Raw genomic sequence first — 27,568 nt, 5'->3', positions numbered from 1 at the left:
TCACTAATTGCTGTTCACTAAAGAGTATTTCAAAATTCACCCAGTTTGAAAATAAGAACAGAAGAGCGAGGAGCCGGAGTGGGCAATTCAGCCCCTTGAGTCTACTCCACCATTTGATATGATCATGGCTGATCTCACCTTGGTCTCGCCCTCACTTTCCTGTCAGCTCTGCATAACCCTTTAACACATTACTAACTAAAGAGCAGTCTATCTCCTTCTTAAATTTACACAGTGTCCCTGCAGCCACCACATTCTGCATCAGCAAATTCCACAAATTCATGACATTCTGAGAGAAGTAATTTCTTCTCATCTCTGTTTTACATCTTCTATGCCTTATTCCAAAACTATGAATTTTCTTTCCAGGTTCCCTTTGTCAACTTTGTTAATCCGCTTTGACACCTTATATGCCACAAGTTGGTCTCCTCTCATTGTTCTATACCTGAGGCCTAGACTGCTAAATCTCTCTTCATAAGACTGTGTGAAGAATTGTTTCCAGTATCATTCCTCCATGGTCTGGCTCCAAGTTATAGATGACGTTCCTTGCTCTTGACTCTTCAACTTTTGGATATAGTTTCTCCTAAACAACATTATCTATCCTCTTTAATAGTTTTATAATTTCAATCAAGTCATCCCTTAATCCTGTAAATGGTAGAAGCAGAACCACTGAATATTTTTAAGGCATGGTTAATGGATTCTTGTTAATCAAGCGGGTGAATGGTTGTCATGGTTGACTGAGAATGCAATGATGCAATCAGGTCAGCCATGACGTGATTGAATGGCGAAGCAGGCTCAAGCAGCCCTTCCACCTCCCAGAATCTCCTCCATTTGGAAGAAGTAGCCACAGAACTCTGAGAAGAAGCACCAACAAGACTGACTCTTTTACCCTGCACCGGGTCAGATGCCGGTACCTCTGCTGGCGAGTTAGCTTGATTAGTATCAGGAGCGCATACTTCTGAGCATATCACTGCCATGTCTTCATAGCTGATTAAGGAAGAAAGCTGTCAAGTCACTGGAAGTCAGCGGTCTACTGGAGACCAGACCTCAGGCAGCAGAGCCCCTGATGGTGATGACCATTTATAATGTTATCCAAGTGCACAGGTAAATGCAGGAACAGCAGGCAGGTTTATTGAAGGAATAGCAATTCTTTCTGTAGTACCCACTCTAGCATGAAATTCTGTCATGAATGACTAAAGTAGAATTGGATGTTGTGAAAGCCTCCTTCGTTTTGCGGTCTTAACTTTTGAAATATCATTGCATTAAGCTGCATTTGCAGTTGGCATTATACAGGGAATATTAGCCTCAGTGATATCAAAAGTTGCAGAATGGGAAGGATGACTTCCTGCAGAAGTGGGCCATTGAATGATGTTAACAAAAATGACCTGCCTCTGTCGTTTTGGATGTCATGGTGCTGTAGGATATTGAACATGCTGATCCTCATCTTTTGCATCTCTCATGGATCTTCATCATTCATTGTAGAGCTTTGACGCATCGTCCAATTGTTTAGGACAAATATTCTGAGGATGAAGCAATGATGGCAATAAGAAGGCACACAGTGCTATGGGCCACATGCTAGAAAATGGGATTAGAATAGTGAAGCTGTTGTTGAGCAGAAACTTGATGGGCTGAAGAGTGTTTTTCTGGGTTGTCAAACTTTTTCATTGGCATGTGGGAGTTTGAGGGGGTGACGTCACAGAGGTTTATATAATCATAAGGAGTATAGATAAGGTGAACAGTAAAGGTCTTTTCCCTAAGAAGGGGGAGTTCAAAACTAGGGGGCATATTTTTAAGGTGAGAGGAGAAAGATTTGAAAAGACACGACAGACAAATATTTTACACAGAGAGTAGTTAGTGTGTGGAATGAACTGCCAGAAGTGGTAGATGCAGGTAGTTACAATGTCTAAAAGACATTTGGATAAGTACATGAATGTGAAATGTTTGGAGGGATATGAGCCAAATGCAGGCAGGTGGGACTAGTTTAGTTTGGAAACATGGTTGGCATGGAATGATTGGACCTAATCTGTATGGCTCTATAACTTTTTAAATCAGCATTTGTCACAAGCAACAACAGCCTATTACAGAGATCCACAACTCTGCAAACAAATCACTGACATCTAATGTCAAATTAAGATTTCACCTTGTCCAACTTTAAATTGTTCTTCCTGCACTATTTAATTGGAAGAAAATGACGAGTAAATACTATTGATAATGCCTTTCAGGATTGACTGGATAGCATGAACAATCCCTTCTCTTTGTGACTTTATAGACCTCTTCTAGATCAATCCTAAGTAAATGCCTCTCTAAAGTGTAAAGTCCAATTCTTTTATTCTACTTGACCCAGGGAATTCATCTTGTGACTCTATCTTTTCCAAAGTCTCAATATCATCTAGTATATAAGGTGACTAATATTGGACACTTGAAACATCTTGTAAAAGTATAGAAAAAGTATGTTTCTTAAAGTCAGTTGTGCTATATAAGCAAATTAGCTTTTTTTTTTAGCAATCATTTCATGGAATATGTGGACAATAGAAAGTTCCAATTTTCTTTCTTCTCCATTGGCTTTTTTTTTTAATTTGAAGTGTGTATGAATATTACACATTTTCTTACCTTAATGCAGAACACTGCATTTATCCCAGTTGTATACCATGTAATAAGTTTAATCGCAATCACATTAAGATCAGCCTGATAGAGGTGAGCATTGTTCACAAATGTAAAATCAAATGATTACACACAGGAGATAATTTGATCATAAATTCATGAGGAATATAAGCAAGACTATGCCCTTTCAGCTTGCTCAAGCGGCACGGTGGCACAGTGGTTAGCACTGCTGCCTCACAGTGCCTGAGACCCGGGTTCAATTCCCGACTCAGGCGACTGACTGTGTGGAGTTTGCACATTCTCCCCGTGTCTGCGTGGGTTTCCTCCGGGTGCTCCGGTTTCCTCCCACAGTCCAAAGATGTGCGGGTCAGGTGAATTGGCCATGCTAAATTGCCCGTAGTGTTAGGTAAGGGGTAAATGTAGGGGTATGGGTGGGTTGCGCTTCGGCGGGTCGGTGTGGACTTGTTGGGCCGAAGGGCCTGTTTCCATACTGTAAGTAATCTAATCTAATCTAAACACATTGTCTGAGCTGATGTGTGGCTTTAACTCTCTTTCCCTGCCTACTCCTCCCAAAGGAAAATAGACTCAATTTTGTCAAATTTCTCTCAAAACAAAGCCTCTTCAACTTGGGTATTAACATAATAAACCTTCTCTGAACTGGTTCAATGAAATTATATCCTCATTAAATAAAGAGATCAAAACCACATAAGGTATTCTGCGTGCGGTTTTGCCAATGCCCTAGCAGTTACTCACTTAATCTATTGACATCTTTTCGCAGATTCTGTGCCCCCCTCAAACTTGTTTTCTGGACCATATTTGTATTGTCAGCAAATTGGGCCACAATACAGATGATCCTTTCATCTCAGTTGGTAGGGATAGATCATTAATAATTAATCAACATTGATCAACTTGTTTGTTTGCCAATGTCAAAATGATTAATTTGTCTTCTTTTTCTGCATTGCCAATACTCAATGTTACCCTAACTAGCCTACAGCTATTTTGAAGCTTAATTATGTGATCCCCAAACCTCCAGCTAAAATGTTGAGGAATGCTCGAGGAAAAAGTTATTTACTGGCCAACTGGCGATAAGTAGGATGGAGGGAAGATTTTCACCCCTTAGGGACAGAACATCCTGCTTCTGTGAGGTGCTGCCTGTTATGGGTCTGACAATTGTTTCCAGTAGGAAAGTGGTGGCCATTTGCCAACAGCCCTCTCAGGTGATCGGGAACTGTGCTGTAGTGGGTCAAAACTTTGTAAGCGTTTGATGATCAGCAAGGTGAGGTGGGACAAGATTTTGAGAGGCCAAGGAGGAGGAAACTTTCAGGGTTTGGGCAGAGACATGGTTGGGGAGTTTGGGTTGTTTGACGTATACGAGTCTCCCAAGGAGGGATTAGCTATCTCCACCAAGAGTTAGCACAATGAAAATTGCCATTCTAGCCGCAGTTTTTTATGGGCCTTTCTTATTGCCAATTTAATCTTGGCAGTGCAGGATGAGGTCCTTAAATAGGCATCAATTGCTGCTTAAGGGTCCAAGCTGGTCCACTGGTATGTGGTCCACCTGATACCATCCCCGCTGGTGGTAAAATTGTGATTGATCAGAGCAGGCAGGTAATCAGTGGATATAACAAGAAACACATGCCTTCCAACTCACAAGAATGTTTTCGTTTTCCTTCCTTTCTTGAATAAAGATGCTATATTTGTGATTTTCCAGTATACTGGTACATCACAATGCACTCATATATCTATCTTTAAGACTTTAAGAATCAGATTATCAGCTAGAGCAGGCTTGTCAGCCTTTAGTCCCATTAGCTTTCTGATTACTTTTCCCATTGTGACTGTGATTGTTTTAAGTTCCTCCTTTCCCTTCTTGTCTTGATTTTCTGCTATTTTTGGAATTCTTTGTGTGTCTTCTGATGTGAATAAAATGTTTGTTCCAAGTCTGTCATTTCCTTGTTTCTCATGATTAATTCCCTTTGTTTCATCTTCTCTGGGACCAACAAAGACTTTAACTATCCTTTACCTTTTTTTTACACTGTGGAAGCTTTCACTGTCTGGTCCACTGTCTGTACCAACGCTCTCCAGGATTAACTCAGCTAATATCATTTCCCTGTCTATACTTTATAGCACTACATTTCTTTTGTCTCTTATCCGATTTTGAAAGACACGATTGAATTTCTGATAGATTGATGACGTCTTCAGTGATGCATTTTCTGGAATTGGAAGAAATAAACAGTTTTGTTTCCAATTCCACATTCCCATCATTTCAATTGGTCCATCACTGACTCTTCCCTTCCTTTTCTTTACTTCATTGTTTTCATTTCTGGGGATAGACTGTCCACCAACATCCCCTACAAATATACCAGCTCCTGCAGTTACCACAACTACAGCTCCTAATGACCTGGTGTCCTACAAAGATTCCATTCCATTCTCCCAGTTTCTCTATTTCTGTTGCATCTGTGTTCTGATGATGTCACCCTCCACCAGGGTGCCTCTGACATGAACTCCTTTTCATCAGTCAAGCATTTCCCACCAATATGGTTGAGAAGACTCTCAGTCGCATCTCCCAACCAATGACGATTGGGTTCCCTTGATATTAATATTCATTTCATTAGTCTCTGCATTCAAAAAATCATCTTCTGCAACTTCCACCACTACCAGTGAACACATCTTCTCCTTTTAGTGACACTGTGGTCCATTCCTTCATCACTCCTAATACTTCTCACTTAACCATGGCACATTCTCATGCAATTGCAGGAGAAACACTTACTCATTCACTATCCTCTAAATTGACCAAACACAGTTGAATTCCACGTGAAACAGCATTTCACTTGTACTTCTTTCAATCTAGTCTATCAATTTGCTGTTCACAATATAGTGTCCATTACATTGGTGAGATCAAATGCAGACTGGGTGGCGGCTTTGTGGAACTCCTTCACTTTGTCATGAGGAATGACCCTGACCATATAGTTGTTTGAGGAGAAAGTGAGGACTGCAGATGCTGGAGATCAGAGCTGAAAATGTGTTGCTGGAAAAGCGCAGCAGGTCAGGCAGCATCCAAGGAACAGGAGATTCGATGTTTCGGGCACAAGCCCTTCTTCAGGAATGAGGAAAGTGTGTCCAGCAGGCTAAGATAAAAGGTAGGGACGACGGACTTGGGGGAGGGGTTTGGAGATGCGATAGGTGGAAGGAGGTCAAGGTGAGGGTGATAGGCTGGAGTGGGGTGGGGGCGGAGAGGTCAGGAAGAAGATTGCAGGTTAGGAAGGCGGTGCTGAGTTCGAGGGATTTGACTGAGACAAGGTGGGGGGAGGGGAAATGAGGAAACTAGAGAAATCTGAGTTCATCCCTTGTGGTTGGAGGGTTCCTAGGCGGAAGATGAGGCGCTCTTCCTCCAACCGTCGGGTTGTTATGGTCTGGCGATGGAGGAGTCCAAGGACCTGCGTGGCCTTGGTGGAGTGGGAGGGGGAGTTGAAGTGTTGAGCCACGGGGTGGTTGGGTTGGTTGGTCCGGGTGTCCCAGAGGTGTTCTCTGAAACATTCCGCAAGAAGGCAGCCAGTCTCTCCAATATAGAGGAGCCACATCGGGTACAGTGGATGCAATAGATGATGTGTGTGGAGGTGCAGGTGAATTTGTGGCGGTTATGGAAGGATCCCTTGGGGCCTTGGAGAGAAGTAAGGGAGGAGGTGTGGGCGCAAGTTTTGCATTTATACTTCTTTGCCATTTCAATAAACTACTTTAATTTCATGCTAATATTTCTCTCCTGGGCCTGCTGGAATGTTCCAATGAAGCATAACATCTGCTAAGAGAACGGGCGGCACGGTGGCACTGCTGCCTCACAGCGCCAGAGACCCGGGTTCAATTCCCACCTCAGGTGACTGACTGTGTGGAGTTTCTCTCCGTATCTGCGTGGGTTTCCTCTGGGTGCTCCGGTTTCCTCTCACAGTCCAAAAATGTGCAGGTTAGGTGAATTGCCCGTAGTGTTAGGTGAAGGGATGAATGTAGGGGAATGGGTCTGGGTGGGTCGGTGTGGACTTGTTGGGCTGAAGGGCCTGTTTCCACACTGTAGATAATCTAATTTTTAAAAAACCCTCATTTTCCACTTAGGCATTTACAGCCTTGAGGTGTCAACATTGAATTTGATTGCTTCAGAATCTTACTGCACCATGCCTGTTCTCCACCTTTTGATTTTCTCTCTTCCCTGCCCTCTAAAGCTTTGTCTTGTTTACTTTGTTGTTACTATAATGGACCCATTCCCTTTCTATCACAGTTTAATTTCCATCCAGTTTATGTCTCTTTCTCTCTTCCTCTGCTATTAAAAATCCTTTATTATCTGCACTAGAGCTCTGTCTCTATCAAACGTATAAGAAAAACAATGTTTTGAACAGCTTTCAGTTGAGAAGAAGAATCACACTGGGTTTGAACCATTAACTTTGTTGCTCACTCACTCCACAGATGCTGCTAGACCTGCAACATTTCTCCAGCATTCTCTGGGTTTGTACTTGATTGCTGCTCTGCATGTGTTTAGCTTACACCGTGTTATATATTTGCAGATTCATTTTTCAGCTCTCATCATAGATTTAACACAAAAAAATTCATTAGTACAGTCTTTGCTAGTTTCTGCTATTAACAAACAATTGCTTAAGTGGTGTCACCGAACTTGGTCAGTCATAGATAACTTAAGGCTTGAATGTTCATGCCAAGTACAGCTGGGTGTGTATTGTTCCATGATATTCCAGTGGGATCAATACGGGAAGGTATGGTATTCCTAGCTTTATGTTTCAAGAATTTCTGGGGTTAAAATATTTAGCATCCCATTGTTTTCTCATTTCCTTATAGCCCAGAGAGAACTGAAAGAACAGCATTTTAATATTCTATATAAATTATTTGAATATATTTTGCTTTTGTGCTTACCTTTTTGCTGGGTCTGTTTAATCGAGTATCATATTGTATTGTATTATGTTGATAATGTTCAATCAGCTCATGAATGTTGTGAAAATCTCTGTCTTCTGTTATGTAATATCGACCATTTTCTTTTTGTAAAATCATAACATGAATGATCGACTCTCCATTTTTAGCTAAAACAAATGGTGATAATAATTGGCTATCAAATGTGATTATCATGAATTTTTCAATTCAAATTAATATGAATGTCAATGCCAGAGAAACACGGGGAGCCAATTTTCACTTTTCATGCATGGAAATAACAAAACAGTTGCTAACTTCAAAGAGACTTACAGGTTGTTTTGCTATAACACACATTTCATTAATGTGAATTCACAATAACATGATTGATAAAGTGGGGACACTGTTTCTAAAGAGCAAACTTTAAAAGTGTGTGTTAGTTATAATATGATTCCGGCCCTTAGTTTAAATCATGCTGATGTTATGCCATTTTCTTATAAAATGGGATTGCACGAGAACAGGACCCCTGCGTTATAGCAGAACTGACTGTACTCCAGCAATAATCCCACTGAAGAATCCTGAACAATCTTAAAAGAGTGTCTTTAATTAAGAGTCATAATTAGCCTTAGTTTTATAGATTCACCACTTAATACCAATGTAAATTGCTCAAATTGCTGAAGTAAAAAGCAAAGCTCCCTTAGTAGTGACCCAGTATTGACCAGGAACGGTTTTGAAGGTGCTCCTTCAAAACCATTGGAACATCGTTGGAAGCACAGACCAAATCCCAATTATAGAGTCACTGGCCTAGAAATTGTCAAATTCTTTGCCGACTTTCCAGACTTCGAAATAATGGCCTAAGGATGTGTATGGCACCAGCATGTTTGTCATCTGTCAATGTGGTAGAGGTTTCTTTGTAGGTGTCCAGGGTGCATCCCTCAAGCGGGCATTAGATCCTTTATCATTGGATTAATGTTTTTATGAGGCTCTCTTTGCAAAACTACTTAAGACTACAATTCTGATGCAGGATGGTTAGTTCTTTATCTAGATTGCTAGTGTGTAGTTCAGAATGATATTATGTGTGATTTTTGTTCCAGCTGATACAGGCTTGCAACTTGCTTCCTTGCCCTGTCCCTGTGAGTAGAAGGAAATGGTAAACCACCAATAATAACTGCCAAGGAAACAGCTGACGATGAAACATCAGATGACAATGAGTCTACATTCAGGCAAAGCTCATATACCATAGTAATTTGACTAAAGAAGTATGTTTAGAAACAAATAGGAGATGATTGCTTGTATGCAAATTTCAGATAAAGACCAGTAAAAACACATGTGAAATATAAAAATTACTATACACAGACAAAACAAAATAACCCAGCTATATAGCAAATCAAATCAAGTGATTCAAATGGTGAATATTTTGGGCTTGTGTTTGCACCTTATGACGCTATCTTAAACTTATTGGTTGACTTCTTTGTTGACACAAATTCAGTTTTTAAAATTTGTTTGTGTGATATGGGAATTGCTCGCTGGGCCCTTGAGAAGGTAGTGGTGTACTGCCTTCATGAACCACAGCAGTCCATGTGGTGTAGGTAGACCCACAATACCATTAGGAATTCCAAGGTTTTGACCCAGCAACAAGAACGGTGATCTATTTCCAATTTATGTTGGTGAGTGGTTTGGAGGGGAACATGCAGGTTGTAAAGTTGCATATATATGTTGCTTTCATCCTACCATTTGATAGCAGTCTTATTTCTACCTCATTTCTAATCTGTTGTAGATTTCTTACCTGACAATACATATGAGTTCTGAAATGTCTCACTTTTGCGGACAAGAAACATGTCAACAATTTGACTGGAAGAAAAGAGATGGTTTTCTGCCTCAAACCTGGTCATTTTTCCACAATACCAGCTAGAATTGCAATGAGTATGACATTAATTAGGCTATATAAGATGTAACATTTTACTTTATTATGCAACAGTTTACCACACAAAGTTAGATTATTCATTAATATCTTAGGTCTTTGCATAATTTGCAATTTTCAGCACACTGATGAATTCACAAAAATCTACATTTTACAATTTGCACTGATATGGAAGTTGCCCAAAAGTCTAAACAATGAAGATATTTTAATTCACTTAAGAGGTATGGGATAAGGCTATTAGACTTGAAATATAACTTTATATCCTTGAAATCTGCAAACTAATGAGTGTTAAATTTATCTTTGAAATATATTAAGGAGTTCAAAACTTCTGCCTTACCCAATATCCCTGCACACCAATACTATCCAAAACACAGTCAACACCCTCTTGAATGTGGATCAGTGGTGCTGGAAGAGCACAGCAGTTCAGGCAGCATCCATCGAGCAGCGAAATCGACGTTTCAGGCAAAAGCCCTTCATCAGGAATAAAGGCAGTGAGCTGGAAGCATGGAGAGATAAGCTAGAGGGGGGTGGGGTGGGGAAAGAGAAGCATAGAGTACAATGGGTGAGTGGGCGAGGAGAGGAAGGTGATAGGCCAGGGAGGAGAGGGTGGAGTGGATAGGTGGAAAAGAAGATAGGCAGGTTGGACAAGTCCGGACAAGTCATGGGGACAGTGTTGAACTGGAAGTTTGAAACTAGGATGAGGTGGGGGAAGGGGAAATGAGGAAGGTGTTGAAGTCCACATTGATGCCCTGGGGTTGAAGTGTTCCGAGGTGGAAGATGAGGCGTTCTTCCTCCAGGCGTGTGGTGCTGAGGGAGCGGCGGTGAAGGAGGCCCAGGACCTCCGTGTCCTCGGCAGAGGGGGAGGGAGAGTTGAAATATTGGACCATGAGGCGGTGTGGTTGATTGGTGCGGGTATCTCGGAGATGTTCTCTAAAGCGCTCTGCTAGGAGGCGCCCAGTCTCCCCAATGTAGAGGAGACCGCATTGGGAGCAACGGATACAATAAATGATATTACTGGATGTGCAGGTAAAACTTTGATGGATGTGGAAGGCTCCTTTAGGGCCTTGGATAGAGGTGAGCGAGGTGGTATGGGTTTTACTCTCTTTAATGTATCAATTGAACCTGTTTCCATTACATTTTAGGCAGTGCATTCCATACCCTAACTACTTGCTGAGTGAAAAAGTTTTTTCTCACATCAACCTTGCTTCATTTGCACACCTCTTTAAATCTAAGTTCTCTTTTTCTTGTTTCTTTTACAAGCAGAAACTGGCACTTCCTATCTATTCTGTCAGACATATTCATGATTTTGAAGACCTCACTCAGTTACCCTTTCAGCCTTCTTTTGTCCAGGGAGAACAATTCCAACTTCATCAATTTATCCTCATAACTGAAGGTTTCTCCAATGCATTCACATCTTTTGAATAATGTGACACCTACAACTGTACACAATACTTCAGCTGAGGTCTAACAAGTGTCTTGTACAAGTTCAACAATACCTCTTTGCCCTTTTATTTTGAGCCCCTCTTAATAAAGCTGAGGACGCTGTACACTTTATTTACTGGTCTCTCCACCTACTCTGCCACCTTCAATGATCTGAGACATGTACACTCACGTACACTTTTAGAGTTTCACCCCTTATTTTGTATTGTCTTTGCAGTGTTCTTTCAACCAAAGTGTGGATCACCTCACACTTCTGTACACTGAACCTCATCTGCCACTCTCTGCCTGCCTGACTAATTTGTTAGTGTCCTTTTGGAGTTCCATACTGTCCTCCTCACAGTTTACAAATCTTCCAAATCTATTGTCTTCTGCAAAATTGGAAATTATTCTCTGCATACCAAGTTCCAAGTCATTAATATATACATATATATGTGAAGAAATGCAAGCGTTCTAATGCTAATTCCTGCAAAACTCCACAACAACACTTCCTCCAGCCAAAAAAAGATCCACTGACCTTTACTCTCTATTACCAGCTAATTTTTTGCCATTATTCCTTTTATGTCATGATCTAGGATTTTCTTCACAAGTCTGTTATGAGTCAATGCAGCAAATGCTGTCTGTAAATCCATAAAGACCACATCATACCACTTTCACGAATCTTTTCCATTACCTCTTCAAAAAGCTCCACTAAGTTAGTTAACCATGATTTCCCCTTTAGAATCCATGCTGACTATTCCTAATCAACCAATGTTTTTCCACATGACTACTAATTTGTTTCTAAATGTTTTCCCACCACTGAAATTAACTAATTGCTCTATAATTGCCAGGATTAGCCTTACAACAGTTTTTGAACAAGGCTGTGGGGACAGGGAGGTGTTGATGTGGTGCCTTTCTATGAGACCTCTTCCTCCTTTCTTGATGCCAGATTCCTCAATCAGACACAGAGTCCCCATGAGTGAAAGACTCTGTTGTATCCCAGACAGGAATTCACATGCCCAGTCAAGTGACCAAAACCCCCAAATCCTGCCTCCAAACTAGTCCCATTGATTTTCATGGAATAAATACTCACGGTTCTCCTTCCAAGCTCTTTTCTTTTGCAAGTATTTCAACAGGCACAAACCCAGAGCAGGGATTTTTTTGTTTGTTTGAACCATTCCAAACTTTCTGAGCGAGCCACCAATCCCCTTCTTTGCTGAGTATTTCCAGACACTCTCCTTCTTTCACACTCAACTCCTCATGGCTCCTTGCCATATAATCAAATTGCACTATGTGAATCTCTGAGGAATGTGGAACTTCATTCTTGCATAACTCCTTGTCTTCTTTATCAGCACATGAGCTTGCAGAACCACAAAATGTATTTTGTACATTCTGGTGAACAGCGATCGTCGCTGGGAGAGGTAAAGGCTTCGCTTCATGAGTGAATACTCCAACTTCAGGGTTGTCAACTATGTTACAGATTGTCAATCCTTCTGGCTTTGCCTTTCTACCATCCTCCGAAGTGGTATTTGTCATTGCAGGATTGCTAAAACAACAGCAGCAAGAGCATAAAACTTCCATTGTGCTGATGCAAACGAGTCAAAATAATTGCTTGCTTTGCAGAACTGTTCTTACACCAACATAAGCAGTGCATTTGAAGCAGCTGGACGTTTAAGTCTGAAGTGAGGAAGTGCTTTTGATTCAAATGGGGAATTCCTTGTGGGTTTATAAACAATTAGAATATGTACTTTTCTATTAGATCATTTTGTGTGCACATACAATGAAGATAATATAAAAATATAGAAAAGTTAGCATGCATTTAATATTGCAGCACAAAAGTATGAAATAGCAAGTTGATCAAATGTAGTAGATTATTTATGGGTTTCTCTTCATTGTTCATTAGAAACTGAAGTGACAGGCAACAGAGATGTTTTTAAAGAATGCTATTGCCCATTGTCAAGGTGACATGATTTCCAGATTGGCCTTAAATGAACTGCCAATGTTCCCCACTCAACAGACAGGAGCCAGATTATGTCTGAATGTAGGGTTGATGTTAAAATCAGACCAGATCTTATTGAATGGCAAAACAGACTCAAAGGGCTGAGTGGCCAACTCTTGCTCTTTGCTCATATCGTTCTTGAGGCTTCTCAATTTTATGTACTTAGTGAGTTAGCATGATAATTATAAGGCAAGGGTTGGTGACTGAACTAGCATTGATTACCATGGGGGGTACAAGTATAATGGGATAAGCACACAACATGGTGTGGCATGGATGTGTTGCAAAGTGAAAGGGTGGTTCAATTTGCCACAACTGTTTGTAGTAACCCACATAATACAGACATTTCACATGGTGAGATAGACAAAGAGAAAAAGAGGATGTGGAAAGGCCAACATAATCTCCTTATCAGGGAGAAACAATATTTATCAGAGTGAAGTATATACCTTTTTAAAATTAAATTCTATTGATCTCTTCACAGGACTCTTCAATAAACTTAAATTGGTAAGTCAACAAACTCAAATCTACACTAGCTATCTATTTCTGCACATGATTCTAAGGATTGGCCACACCCTATTCACAGATTGCTACTACTGTATAGGAACAGTTTGCCTGAAAGGACTGATAATATCCATTGAATAAGGCTGGAAAGAGGTGTTCCTTAATCTTTGAGGGTTTACTAATATTTCTGGATCTTCAGTTGTCGATTTGGGCTTTCCATATCATCTAGGACTGGTTCTGGTCTTTGGGTTGTCTCACCAGGTTGGTCTCTCTGGAGACACCATTGATGAAGATGCAAAATGCAGAGGATGCTGGTGTTCCAAATTACCCCTTTTATTCTCTCTTTGTATCCTTCTCAAGATTCTATGGTCTGTGTACAATTCTGGCAGTGGGCAGGGGCAAGAAAATCCACTAAGGTGACTAATTTTCATAATTAGAAGTCGCAGAACATGATTTTGAACCTTGAACTGTCAAGTGCTGTCCTTGTCACACTATGCTTCTGGCCTCCTGCTGAACTGGATGCTACCAAATCTGTGTAGCATTCTTCTAACAAAGCAGGTTCACTGGAGACATAAACTACAGTCTGTTCTAAAACAGTGTGACCATTAGCACCTGGCTAGGCTGTTCCAGGCATGTCTGGTTTCAACAGGAAGTTGATTGTCCAAGTCTGGTTGCATGAATGCGAAATATTCCAGCTCTGCAGTTTGTGAAATGCAGAGTCCAGCTAGGTTTAAACTTGGCTTCCACATTTTGAGTTATTATCCATGGTCATGAAAAATAAATCAATATTTCCATACCAATCCAGGAGATCACCTGACCACACTCGCTCCTGCTGATTAAGTGAGCATCAAATGAGTTGGATCATAGCACTGCTGAAGCCGTTGCACATGTAACTACCAGGTTTCCACATGAAGGAAAGCTAACACTATCTCATGAGAACACAGTTAATAAAATAATAGCAATAGGAAAACAAATGAAGGAAAACATACATTAGTTGACTCTGAAATATCATACAAATAAATATGTACATGGTATTGTTGAGTCTAGAGAGCAGCAGTGATTCAATTATTTATAAGTTGTTTGGGATCACAATAAATCAAGGTGTTGGCTGAGCAGAGCTCTCTGCCCGTGCCTGTTCAGCATTGATCGTAGATTCAGGAACTCAGTCAGTTCTCTTTTCCAGTTAAACATTTAACTGTCAGGATTGTATACACACTAAAGAAAATAAAATGAACAATACAGTGAGGTGTGAGAGCAGGCAAACTCAAGATTTATTTGTATAATTAAAATCCAAATGGCATCACATCAGTTGGTGTCTTCAGTTTCTTTAATGTCTATTTGTACTTGCTCTGTCTGTTCGACAAGAGTTCTAAAACTTTTTGTAGGTTAGCCAGTTCTGTTCAGACCTATTGTAATTTTTCTGGTAAGATTTGAATATATCAATGTCTAGTTTTTTTTTCAAATAATCTCCTAAAATCTATCAGAGTTAACAAAGATCTCACTTCTCCTGTGTATGTCAATGTGTTCAATTCGGCCTATGCTGGCTGGTATGCGTGGCCTAATGCAGATAGTGGCGCCATAGGTGTTACAAGCAATTCTGTACTCATAATGTTTTCAGGAAGTTGTGGTGCATTATTCTCCCTTTCTGCTGTACACTACCCAGGTGACATCAGTATGCAGACCCAGATTTCTAGGGTACAGTTTAAATTGATGCCTTAGAGAAACCATGCAAGTCATATTCATCTAAATAATTAGTAGGATACACAATGTCTTGTTTGGTTTGCTGACATTTATCCAAAGTGACACCTACAAGTGTTCCCACTTTGTGCCATCATATTGTAGCCAGATTCCCTCCTGATGATGCCAATATTTTCAAACTCAAAGTAGTCCACCTGCTTGTTAATCGAACCATTACCATGTGGTCTGGCTGGACTCAGACTACCATCAATACATTCAGCTGCTGTGGCAGAAGAGAACCATGTGTAGCCAGGCTGGTTCTTTCGTGGTTTGACTAATCTCCTGAAAGTGAAGTAGATGACAACAAGAAGGGCTGTCTGCTCCATGCCACTTGATTCCTGAAAAGGTCCAGGTAGCATCAGTTACTATCTTGTTTCAAAGATTTAGTTCCTCTCAATTCTCCCTTTTTTATTCTAAAATTGCAAATTTTGGTCAGGTAAAAATTTCTCCTAATGATTGTTCAGGATTTAACCCAAAGTTTGGAGTTGGAGTGGATTGCTGTGTGGACACCTTCAAGATATATTTAATAAATGGAAAACAATTTTAAGTCCACAGGCACCAGAGTAGTGCCATGGGAATGACAATGAGCATGATGAAAAGATGTGAAGTGGCCGAAATTTTAAAAATTCAATGAATTCCACATACACAAAAATCATGCTGTGAGGATATAAATATAAAAAATGACTGGAAAGGTTCACAGACTTTGTAAAATGAAAGGCTAATGATTACCATCAACCATACTGTACCAAGAATATTGTCACTATGGCTGCCACATATGCCACAACTGCCTGAATGCTCATTTTAATGGGGAGCGGTAGCAGTAATTCGACCAGGAATTTGACTCTGTGGTTCACGTCCTGTCTTTTGGTAGGTGAAAGTGAGGACTGCAGATGCTGGAGATTAGAGTCGAGAGTGTGGTGCTGGAAAAGCACAGCAGATCAGGGAGCATCCGAGGAGCAGGAGATTCGATGGTTCAGGCAAAAGCCATTCCTGATGATGTTGGAAATCAGAAACTAAAACAGACATCACTGGGAAAACTCAGCAGGTCTGGTAGCAGCTGTGGAGAGTCATGGGGTCATAGAGTTATGCATCATGGAAACGACCCCTTCAGTCCAACTCATTCAGACCGACTAGTCATCCCAATCTGACCTAGGACCATTTGCCAGCATTTGGCTAATATCCCTCCATACCTTTCCTATTCATATACCAATCCATTCCCTTTTAAATGTTTTAATTGTACCAGCTTGCACAAGTCCACCCAGTCCTCATATATGAACCACTCTCTGTGTGAAAAAGTTACCCCTTAGGTCCTTTTTAAATCTTTCCTCTCTCACCTTAAACCTATGCTCTTGAGGTTTTGACTCCCACATCCTGGGAAAAAGACCTTGGCTATTCACCCTATCCATGCCACTCATGATTTTATTAATCTCTGTAAGTTCACCCCCTTAGCCTCTGACACACCAGCGAGAAAAGGCCTCAGCCTATTTAGCCTCTCCCTGTCACTCAAATCCTCCAAACCTGGCAACATCTCTGTAAATCTTCTCTGAACCCTTTCAAGTTTAACAACATCTTTCAGAATTGAACACAGTATTCCAAAAGTAGCGTCACCATTGTCCTGCACAGCTGCGATATGACATCCCAACTCTAAATACATTCTTCACCACCGTGCATACCTGTGGTTCTACTTTCAAGGAACTGTGCACCTGTTCCCCTTGGCCTCTTTGTTTGGCAACACTCCCAGGGCCCTACCATTAAGTGTATAAATCCTGCCCTGATTTGCCTTACCAAATATACCACTTCATATTTATCTAAATTAAACTCCACCTGCCAGTCCCTAGCCCATTGGCCCAATTTTCTTCACTGTCCACTACACCACCTATTTTTGTGTCACCATGCCATCTATGTTCATATCTAAATCATTTATATAGATGACAAAACGTAGTGATCCCGGTACTGATCCTTGTGGCACACCGCTTGTCATAGGCCTCCAGTCCGAAAAACAATTCTCTTCCACCTCCCTCTGTCTCATACCTTCAAGCAAGTTTTGCATCCAATTGGCTAGCCCCTCCTGGATCCCATGTGCTCTAATCTCGCCAACCAGTCGACCATGTGGAACCTTGTTTAACTTTTGCTAAAGTCCATATTGATATGTACTGCTCTGCTTTCATCAATCTTCTTCGTCACCTCTTCAGAAAACTTAATCAAGTAAGTGAAACATGATTTCTCATTCACAAAGTTATGTTGACAATATCTAGGGGTAAAAATGTGTTGCTGGTTAAAGCGCAGCAGGTCAGGCAGCATCCAAGGAACAGGAAATTCGACATTTCGGGCACAAGCCCTTCATCAGGAATGAGGAAAGTGTGTCCAGCAGGCTAAGATAAAAGGTAGGGAGGAGGGACTTGGGGGAGGGGCGATTGAGATGTGATAGGTGGAAGGAGGTCAAGGTAAGGGTGATAGCCTGGAGTGGGATGGGGGCGGAGAGGTCAGGAAGAAAATTGCAGGTTAGGAGGGCGGTGCTGAGTTCGAGGGAATCGACTGAGACAAGGTGGGGGGAGGGGAAAGAGAAACTGGAGAAATCTGAGTTCATCCCTTGTGGTTGGAGGGTTCCCAGGCAGAAGATGAGGTGCTCTTCCTCCAACCGTCGTATTGTTATGTTCCGGCGATGGAGGAGTCCAAGGACCTGCATGTCCTTGGTGGAGTGGGAGGGGGAGTTAAAGTGTTGAGCTACGGGGTGGTTGGGTTGGTTGGTCCGGGCGTCCCAGAGGTGTTCCCCGAAGCGTTCCGCAAGTAGGCGGCCCGTCTCCCCAATATAGAGGAGGCCACATCGGGTGCAGCGGATGCAATAGATGATGTGTGTGGAGGTACAGGTGAATTTGTGGCGGATATGAAAGGATCCCTTGGGGCCTTGGAGAGAGGTAAGGGAGGAGGTGTGGGTGTAAGTTTTGCATTTCCTGCGGTTGCAGGGGAAGGTGCTGGGAGTGGAGGTTGGGCTGGTGGGGGTGTGGACCTGACGAGGGAGTCACGAAGGGAGTGGTCTTTGTGGAACGCTGATAGGAGAGGGGAGGGAAATATATCCCTGGTGGTGGGGTCCGTTTGGAGGTGGCGGAAATGACGGCGGATGATATGCTGTATACGGAGGTTGGTGGGGTGGTAGGTGAGAACCAGTGGGGTTCTGTCTTGGTGGCAGTTGGAGGGGCGGGGCTCAAGGGCGGAACCCTCCAACCACAAGGGATGAACTCAGATTTCTCCAGTTTCCTCATTTCCCCTCCCCCCACCTTGTCTCAGTCGATTCCCTCGAACTCAGCACCGCCCTCCTAACCTGCTATTTTCTTCCTGACCTCTCCGCCCCCACCCCACTCCGGCCTATCACCCTCACCTTGACCTCCTTCCACCTATCACATCTCCATCGCCCCTCCACCAACTCCCTCCTCCCTACCTTTTATCTTAGCCTGCTGGACACACTTTCCTCATTCCTGATGAAGGGCTTGTGCCCAAAACGTTGAATTTCCTGTTCCTTGGATGCTGCCTGACCTGCTGCGCTTTAATCAGCAACACATTTTCAGCTCTGATCTCCAGCATCTGCAGACCTCACTTTTTACTCGAAGATTTATATCTAGGGTTGGTTTGGTGACTCAGTCATTAGCAATGCTGCCTTAGAATACCAGGGACTTGGGTTCAATTCCACTCTTGGATGACTGTCCGTGTGGAGTTCACATGTTCTCCCCGTGTCTCCATGGGTTTCCACTGGATGCTCCATTTTGCTCCCACAAACCAAAGAAGTACAGTTTAATTGGACTGGCCATGCCAAATTGCCCATAGTATCCAGGGATGTAAGCTAGGTAGATTAGCCATGGTAAATGCAGGGCTACAGGGATGGGGATGGGTTTGGGTGGGAAGCTAATTGGAGGGTCAGTGTGGGTTGAGTGGCCTGCTTCCGCACTGTAGGGACTCTAGGATTCTTATCAGTCCTTGCTTTTCAAATGCATGTAAATCCTGTCCCTCAGAATCCCCTCAAGCAAGTTACCCACGACATCAGGCTCAACTGTCTTTAGTTCCCTGGCTTTTCCTTACAGCTTTTCTTAAATAATTAGTTAATCTCCAGTCTTCTGGCACCTCACCCATGACTGTCAATGATACAAGTATCTCAGCAAGGAGCCCAGCAATCACTTCCCTAGCTTCCCACAAACTTCTGGAAAATGCCTGATCATGTCTTGAGGATTTCCTACCTGTATGCACTTTAAGACTTCTAGCAGCCCCTCTTCTTGAATATGAGCTCTTTTCAAGACATCACTACTCATTTCCACAAGTTGCCTAGCTTCCACATTCTTCTCTGTAGTAAATACTGAGGCAAAATATTCATTTAACATCCCATTCATCTCCTGTGGTTCAGCACATAGACAGCCACATTGATCTTTAAGGGGTCCTGGTCTCTCCTTCGTTACTTTTTTGCACTTAATGTACTTTTTTTTTACTTCTTCACTTTCATTAATCTTTTATTTGACTTACCTCTTAGTAAAGAGCTCAGTTGCAGCAATGGCATTGTGGTGACAAGTGGGTCCACCAACGGGGACTCGGTGGCCGTGGTGTGATAGCAAGTTCAGGTTTCCGGCGACTTCTGTTGAGGCGATCCAGTGCCAACTCAACATCTAGTTCAACTTACCTTCTTTTGGCAGCTTTGGATGAGGAAGGATGCTCCAGGAGGCTGCTGCAGCGGAGAATGCGGAGTGGATCCAGCTGTTCCTTTGGGTTGCATCCTGATAGGTCCTTCGATGGGTTGCTTTGGTGTCAGCATGAAGAAGAGAGGTGTTCAGGCCAGAATTCCAATGGCCCTGGTTTTCCATGAAGCCTTTGCACTGTGTCTTTGTGACAGCACAGGTGGTCTGGCACAGCCTGGGATTCCTTTAGGTGGCTTTGACGGTGGCCTGGAAACCCTTCCAGCAGCTTCTGTAACTGTTTTCTTCAGCATCGGTCTGAGCTCCTTGTGGCGGCTTCAGTCAGCCTGTGACTCGTGCAGAAATTTCTTTGGTATTGTGGTGGATCCAGCCTGGGATTCCAACTTGGGGGATGTGTGGGTGGGGGTGGGGACGCGGGGGGTGGGGGGGCGGGGGGGGGCAGTTGTCAGGTCCTCAAAACCAGAGCTGTGACATGGACTAGGTGGCCTTTGTCTTAAATTCTCTTCTTAAAATTGTATTGTTATGATGGAAGCACTGATATTCTGAAATTCTTATTTCTTTATTGTTCTAATTTATTGCTGTGGTTGTGTACTTTTGAATTTCTGTATTGCTGAACTTGTTATTTTCTTATTTTTTGAATTTTTTTTATGCTCAATAATCTATACTGAGGTACCTTGGTACCTAAGATGGTGCTGTAATTGGTGACTTGTAAACTTTTCACGTGAGAACATGCAACAATAATTTTAATTCAGTTCAAATGACACCTTCGCATAATGTTCGAGATCAGGATGTATTTTTCCTCTGAGTGGAGACTCACTAGCATACTGCTGGTGGTGACGAATAACATTCTGACCATTCTGGTGGTGAGTGGTCAGAGGGTTCTTTGGGGCAGATATAAGGAGAGGAGGTCGCTGAACTCTGGGGTCTGGGGATTCAGGTTGCTTCAGGGCAGGAGTTTCAATCAGGATGGGTGGCTGTACTGGGTTGGGAGGTTGTACTGGAATGGGAAGCTGTACTGGCATGGAAGGCTGTACAGGGATGGGAGGCTGTACTGGGATGGGAGGCTGTACTGGGATGGGAGACTGTACAGGGATGGGAGACTGTACTGGGACAGGATTTGCTTTGATAAATAAATCTAAGTGCATTGAAAAGCTTTGTTTTACATGCAGTACAGTAGATCATAACATACAAAGACACAAAGATCATTGGTGATTGAACAGAGCAAGGAGTACAATGTTAGAGCTGCAAAGAAGGTGCACAAAAGCAAGATCAACGTTAAATTTGAAATTTGAAAATTCAGAAGTTTCATGAGAGTGGGGAAGAAGCTGTTCTTGAACCTTTCAGTACGAGGCTGTACTGGGTTGGAAGGGGAGGTAAGGTACCATGGGTAGGGGTATAGGAGGTGCGGGGGGTTCCCTTCAGTATTAAGGATGGGATACTGGTGTGCTTCCTTCATCTTCAGTCTGCGATGTGGGTGCTATGTCTTGGGATCCATACTGTCAAGGTGCACATTATACCCCTCTGTACTGACAATAATGATTTAAGTCTGCTGTTCTTGCTCTGACACTTTAAGTGATCAGCAGTGTGGGTTTGATTTTCTTGACCTTGTTGTGGTTCTGTTCGCCGAGCTGGGAGTTTTTGTTGCAAATGTTTCATCCCCTTTCTAGGTGACATCCTTAGTGCTTGGGGGCCTCCTGTGAAGCGCTTCTGTCATGTTTCCTTCGGCATTTATAGTGGCTTGTCTCTGCCGCTTCCGGAAGCGGCAGAGACAAACCATTATAAATGCCGAAGGAAACATGACAGAAGCGCTTCACAGGAGGTCCCCACGCACTGAGGATGTCACCTAGAAAGGGGACGAAACGTTTGCAACAAAAACTCCCAGCTTGGCGAACAGAACCACAACAACGAGCACCCGAGCTACAAATCTTCTCCCAAACTTTCTTGACCTTGCTTGGTGTGGATTCTGATCGCTGCTTCTGGACCTTACAGTGTTCTATGCTTAGCCATGTTTCTCTGGTCAGCGTCACAATCCCCAGTCACCCACTGCTCTGGCAGGTAGGCCTTCTCAAACTGGACCTGAAACAGTCCCACATGCAGTCGGTTTGCTTAACTGCAATGCCTTTGCTCCAGGAATGTTAAATTAATTCTTTTTAATTGTAACCTTGCGTCCTGCAACTCTCCTTATGCCTGAGGATTTCTCTCTCTCTCTCTCTTTCTCTCTCTCTTTCTCTCTCTCTCTCTCTCTCCCCTAGCTTCTTCTTAAATTCTCACATGACATGATCTGCTTCTTCTTTGCATGCTTCTTTAAATTGACAATCACCACTTCATTACCACAAAGTTGTATCATACAGCTAAGGTTTTAGTTATTTTGAAAATGTGCTTCTCTAAACAGTGATGCACTTCCTCCAGCAGTTCTGATCCTTTGACCCCAGAGCCGATGCTAATTTTTCACAAATTTTACCCACTTGGGGTACTTATTATTTAGTTATTTAGATAGTATTTCTCCCAGTTCTTTCTGCTGGCCATAGCATGTACTTTATCTTCCCCTTTATGGCTTGTGTCTCAAAATGGAGGCACCTCGTTCTACTCAATTTCTCATCGAGTACCTTTCCTCTCTGGTGAGGTCTCATTTACCAGATTACCTTTTCAATCATTTATTAGGCTCAGCCAGGGATGTTAATATTGTAAAATGAATGGTGGGTGATTGTGCCCTGACTAATGTTGACTAGTTTGCAGTAACCCTTTTTAACTCAGGTGTGTTATGCAGTGAGATAGACAATGGGGAACAAGAGTCAGGGGAAGGTTCAACATAATTTTAATGAACACTTTATCAAGGAAAAGCTATTTATCAGACTCTACTATTGTACTTTAACTAAATTCCATCAAACTCTATCAATCTCTTCACAGTACTGTTCTGGGAACAGTCTTAAATCTCTAAGTGAACAGTTTCAAATCTACACTAGCTATCTATTATAGAACATAGAACATAGAACAATACAGCACAGAACCTTCGGCCCACGATGTTGTGCCAAACATCTATCCTAGATTAAGCACCCATCCATGTACCTATCCAATTGCCGCTTAAAGGTCGCCAATGATTCTGACTCTACCACTCCCACGGACAGTGCATTCCATGCCCCCACCACTCTCTGGGTAAAGAACCCACCCCTGACATCTCGCCTATACCTTCCACCCTTCACCTTAAATTTATGTCCCCTTGTAACACTCTGTTGTACCCGGGGAAAAAGTTTCTGACTGTCTACTCTATCTATTCCTCTGATCATCTTATAAACCTTTATCAAGTCACCCCTCATCCTTTGCCGTTCCAATGAGAAAAGGCCGAGAACTCTCAACCTATCCTCGTACGACCTATTCTCCATTCCAGGCAACATCCTGGTAAATCTTCTCTGCACCCTCTCCAAAGCTTCCACATCTTTCCTAATGTGAGGCGACCAGAACTGCACACAGTACTCCAAATGTGGCCTAACCAAAGTCCTGTACAGCTGCAACATCACTTCACGACTCTTGAATTCAATCCCTCTGCTAATGAACGCTAATACACCATAGGCCTTCTTACAAGCTCTACCCATCTGAGTGGCAACTTTCAAAGATCTATGTACATAGACCCCAAGATCCCTTTGTTCCTCCACCTGACTAAGAACCCTACCGTTAACCTTATATTCCGCATTCTTATTTGTTCTTCCAAAATGGACAACCTCACACTTGGCAGGGTTGAACTCCATCTGCCACTCCTCAGCCCAGCTCTGCATCATATCTAAGTCTCTTTGCAGCCGACAACAGCCCTCCTCACTGTCCACAACTCCACCAATCTTCGTATCATCTGCAAATTTACTGACCCACCCTTCGACTCCCACATCCAAGTCATTAATAAAAATTACAAACAGCAGAGGACCCAGAACTGATCCCTACAGAACTCCACTTGTAACTGGGCTCCAGGCTGAATATTTACCATCTACCACCACTCTCTGACTTCGACCGGTTAGCCAGTTTTCTATCCAATTGGCCAAGTTTCCCTCTATCCCATGCCTCCTGACTTTCCGCATAAGCCTACCATGGGGAACCTTATCAAATGCCTTACTAAAATCCATGTACACTACATCCACTGCTCTACCCTCATCCACATGCTTGGTCACCTCCTCAAAGAATTCAATAAGACTTGTAAGGCAAGACCTACCCTTCACAAATCCGTGCTGGCTGTCCCTAATCAAGCAGTGTCTTTCCAGATACTCATAAATCCTATCCCTCAGTACCCTTTCCATTACTTTGCCTACCACAGAAGTAAGACTAACTGGCTTGTAATTCCCGGGGTTATCCCTATTCCCTTTTCTGAACAGGGGCACAACATTCGCTACTCTCCAGTCCCCTGGTACCACCCCCTTTGATAGTGAAGACGAAAAGATCATTGCCAACGGTACTGCAATTTCCTCTCTTGCTTCCCACATAATCCTAGGATGTATCCCGTCAGGCCCGGGGGACTTGTCTATCCTCAAGTTGTTCAAAATGTCCAACACATCTTCCTTCCTAACAAGTATCTCTTCTAGCTTACCAGTCCATTTCACACTCTCCTTTTCAACAATACGGTCCCTCTCGTTCGTAAATACTGAAGAAAAGTACTCATTCAAGACCTCTCCTATCTCTTCCGACTCAATACACAATCTCCCACTACTGTCCTTGATCGGACATACACTGGTTCTCGTCATTCTCATGTTTCTCACATAAGCATAAAATGCCTTGGGGTTATCCTTGATCCTATCCGCCAAGGATTTTTCATGCCCTCTCTTAGCTCTCCTAATCCCTTTCTTCAGGTCCCTTCTGGCTATCCTGTATCCCTCCACTGCTCTGTCTGAACCCTGTTTCCTCAACCTTATGTAAGCCTCCTTCTTCCTCTTTACTAGACATTCAACCTCCCTCGTCAACCAAGGCTCCCTCACACGACCATTTCTTTCCTGCCTGATAGGTACATACATATCAAGGACACGTCGTATCTGCTCCTTGAAAAAGTTCCACATTTCCACCACATCCTTCCCTGACAGCCTATGCTCCCAACTTATGCTCCTCAAATCCTGTCTTACAGCATCATAATTTCACTTCCCCCAACTGTAAAATCTACCCTGTTGTGCGCACCTATCTCTCTCCATAATCTAGGTGAAAGTCACAGAATTGTGGTCACAATCACCAAAATGTTCACCCACTAACAAGCCCATCACTTGTCCCGGTTCATTACCGAGTACCAAATCCAATATGGCCTCCCCTCTGGTTGGACAATCTACATACTGAGTTAGAAAAGTTTCCTGGACACACTGCACAAACACCGCCCCATCCAATCTACTTGATCTAAAGAGCTTCCAATCAATATTTGGGAAGTTGAAGTCGCCCATGACTACGACCCTGTGGCTTCTGCACCTTTCCAAAATCTGTTTCCCAATCTGTTTCTCCACATCTCTGCTGCTATTGGGGGGCCTATAGTAAACACCCAACAAGGTGACTGCACCTTTCCTATTTCTGACTTCAGCCCATACTACCTCCAAAGGCAGATCCCCCTCAAACTTCCTTTCTGCAGCCGTTATACCATTTCTAATTAGCAATGCCACCCCACCTCCTTTTTTACCACCCTCCCTAATCTTACTGAAACATCTGTAACCAGGAACCTCCAACAACCATTCCTGTCCCTCATCTATCCACGTTTCCGTGATGGCCACAACATCGTAGTCCCAGGTACCGATCCACGCCTTAAGTTCACCCATCTTATTTCTGATACTCCTTGCGTTGAAGTATACGCACTTGAGCCCATCTCTGTGTCTGCAAGTATTCCCTGTCAGTGCTACCTTCTCCACAGCCTCCCTACATTCTTGGACATCCTGACAAACAGCTAGCTTACTTGCTGGACTACAAGTCCGGATCCCATCCCCCTGCCAAATTAGTTTAAACCCCCCCGAAGAGTGCTAGCAAACCTACCCCCCAGGATATTGGTGCCCTTCTGGTTCAGGTGCAACCCGTCCTGTTTGTATAGGTCCCACCTTCCCCAGAATGCAGTCCAATTGTCCAAATACCTGAAGCCCTCCCTCCTACACCATCCTTGCAGCCACGTGTTCAACTGCACTCTCTCCCTATTCCTTGCCTCACTGTCACGTGGCACCGGCAACAACCCAGAGATGACGGCTCTGTCTGTCCTAGCTTTTAGCTTCCAGCCTAACTCCCTGAGCTCTTGAATGACCTCCCCACCCCTCTTCCTACCTATGTTGTTGGTGCCAATGTGTACCACGACTTCTGGCTGCACACCCTCCCCCTTAAGGATTCTGAAGACACGGTCCGAGACGTCTCGGACCCTGGCACCCGGGAGGCAACAAACCATCCGAGAGTCTCGCCCATGTCCACAGAACCGCCTGTCCGTCCCTCTAACTAGAGAGTCTCCTATTCCTGCCACACACTTGAAGATTCATCACCACTTTTCTACAGGTGTCTCTCACTCTCTTTGAGCTGTATGTCTGAATGGGCAGTACCCATTCACAAGCTGGGACAGGCTGTTTCTCGGTCTTTGAGAGTTGGCTGGTGTTTCAGGAGCTGTGGCCATCGACTGGAGGTTCTCCATTCATGTAGGGCTGGTTCTGGTCTTGGATTGTCTCACCAAGGTGGTCTCTCTGGAAATGTCGTTGATGAATGTGAAAAATGCAGGGAGCTGCTGGGGGCTCAAGGTTGTCCCTTTTATCTCACTCTTCATGCTCTCCTTGAAGATTCTGTGACCTGTGCCCAATGCTAGCATTGTGCAGAGACAGGAAGATCAAATGAGGTGACTATTTTCCATACTTGGAGTGTGCAGAACATGGTTTTGAGTCTTCACCTGCCAAATGTTGTCCTTGTCATGCTATACCTCTGGCCTGCTGTTGAGCTGGGTGCCACTAAATTTGTGTATTAACAAAACAGGTTCACTGGAGATGTAAACAATGGTTTGTTCTGAAACAGTGTGGCTGTGAGCATCTGGCCAGACATTTGCAGACCTGCCTGCTTTCAATGGGAAGTTGATTGTCCAAGGCCTGGGTACATGAATATGTATATTCCAGCTCTGAAGTTTGCAAATCGCAAGGTCCAACTAGGTTTTAACTTGGCTTCCACATTTCAGGTTTTTAATCCATACTCATGGATGATATCAATATTTCTGTAACAATCCTGGAGGTCATGGGTCAGTTAACCATAGATGGGGCAGAGGGTGTCTGTGGAGGGGGCGCGTGGGTAGTGTGGTGTCTCCTTTATGGCCACTCTCGTGCCTCATGGTCACATGTGCTTCTCAAACTGAAGAAACAATTCGGTGACGGTGGCCCCAGGACATCTTCAGACTATAGCAGCAATGCACTGTGCTCTTCTGGAGGAAGTGGAATCAAGGACAATTGAAACTAGGCTCCCATGCATCCCAAAGAGGCCTTCAGCTGCCTTATGTTAAGGCTGCTGCTCACCCTGGCCTTGCTAATGCATTTATTTGACTTCAATGTTTCTCCACATTCATTGTAGTGGGACCATAGCGACGATGACATCTGCTGTGGCTGGATCCATTGGTCACAATTCCAATAGACCTGTCTGAGGAATTTCAATTTTTGTGAATAAAAGGCAGTTTTGGAAATAAATTGTTATGTTGCATTTTGATACAGCCTATTGTTCATTATTAATAAGTATATCACAAACACCAACTGCATAATAACCAAAGCATAGGAAAAACTTCCTATCCATAGTTGGATAAGGATTCTCACATTGACAATCCAGCAGATTGAATTAAACTCAACTTTGGATATCCTTCAACTCCTGACTTTTAGAACATAG

At 43.1% G+C, this 27,568-nt stretch overlaps 1 protein-coding gene across 3 annotated transcripts in view; it reads right to left on the bottom strand.

Moving 5' to 3' along the window:
• LOC132815425 (tyrosine-protein kinase SRK3-like) overlaps positions 1-27,568 on the bottom strand; it is a 64,801-nt gene that overhangs the window by 5,364 nt on the left and 31,869 nt on the right. Inside the window, exons 2-4 of one of the 3 annotated variants that reach the window (XM_060824347.1) lie at positions 11,925-12,377; positions 9,281-9,402; positions 7,504-7,667 (exon numbers count right to left, since the gene is read on the bottom strand). In XM_060824347.1, coding sequence (XP_060680330.1) covers positions 7,504-7,667; positions 9,281-9,402; positions 11,925-12,367 — 729 coding nt within the window. In that variant the 5' untranslated portion in view covers positions 12,368-12,377. Of the gene's footprint in view, positions 1-7,503; positions 7,668-9,280; positions 9,403-9,752; positions 9,882-11,924; positions 12,429-27,568 lie in introns of those variants that run through there. The other 2 variants (XM_060824346.1, XM_060824349.1) reach the window with 2 other exon arrangements.

Source organism: Hemiscyllium ocellatum, chromosome 4, assembly GCF_020745735.1.
Source record: "Hemiscyllium ocellatum isolate sHemOce1 chromosome 4, sHemOce1.pat.X.cur, whole genome shotgun sequence".
Lineage (NCBI taxonomy): Eukaryota > Metazoa > Chordata > Chondrichthyes > Orectolobiformes > Hemiscylliidae > Hemiscyllium > Hemiscyllium ocellatum.
This window is presented reverse-complemented; position numbering and strand designations above follow the sequence as displayed.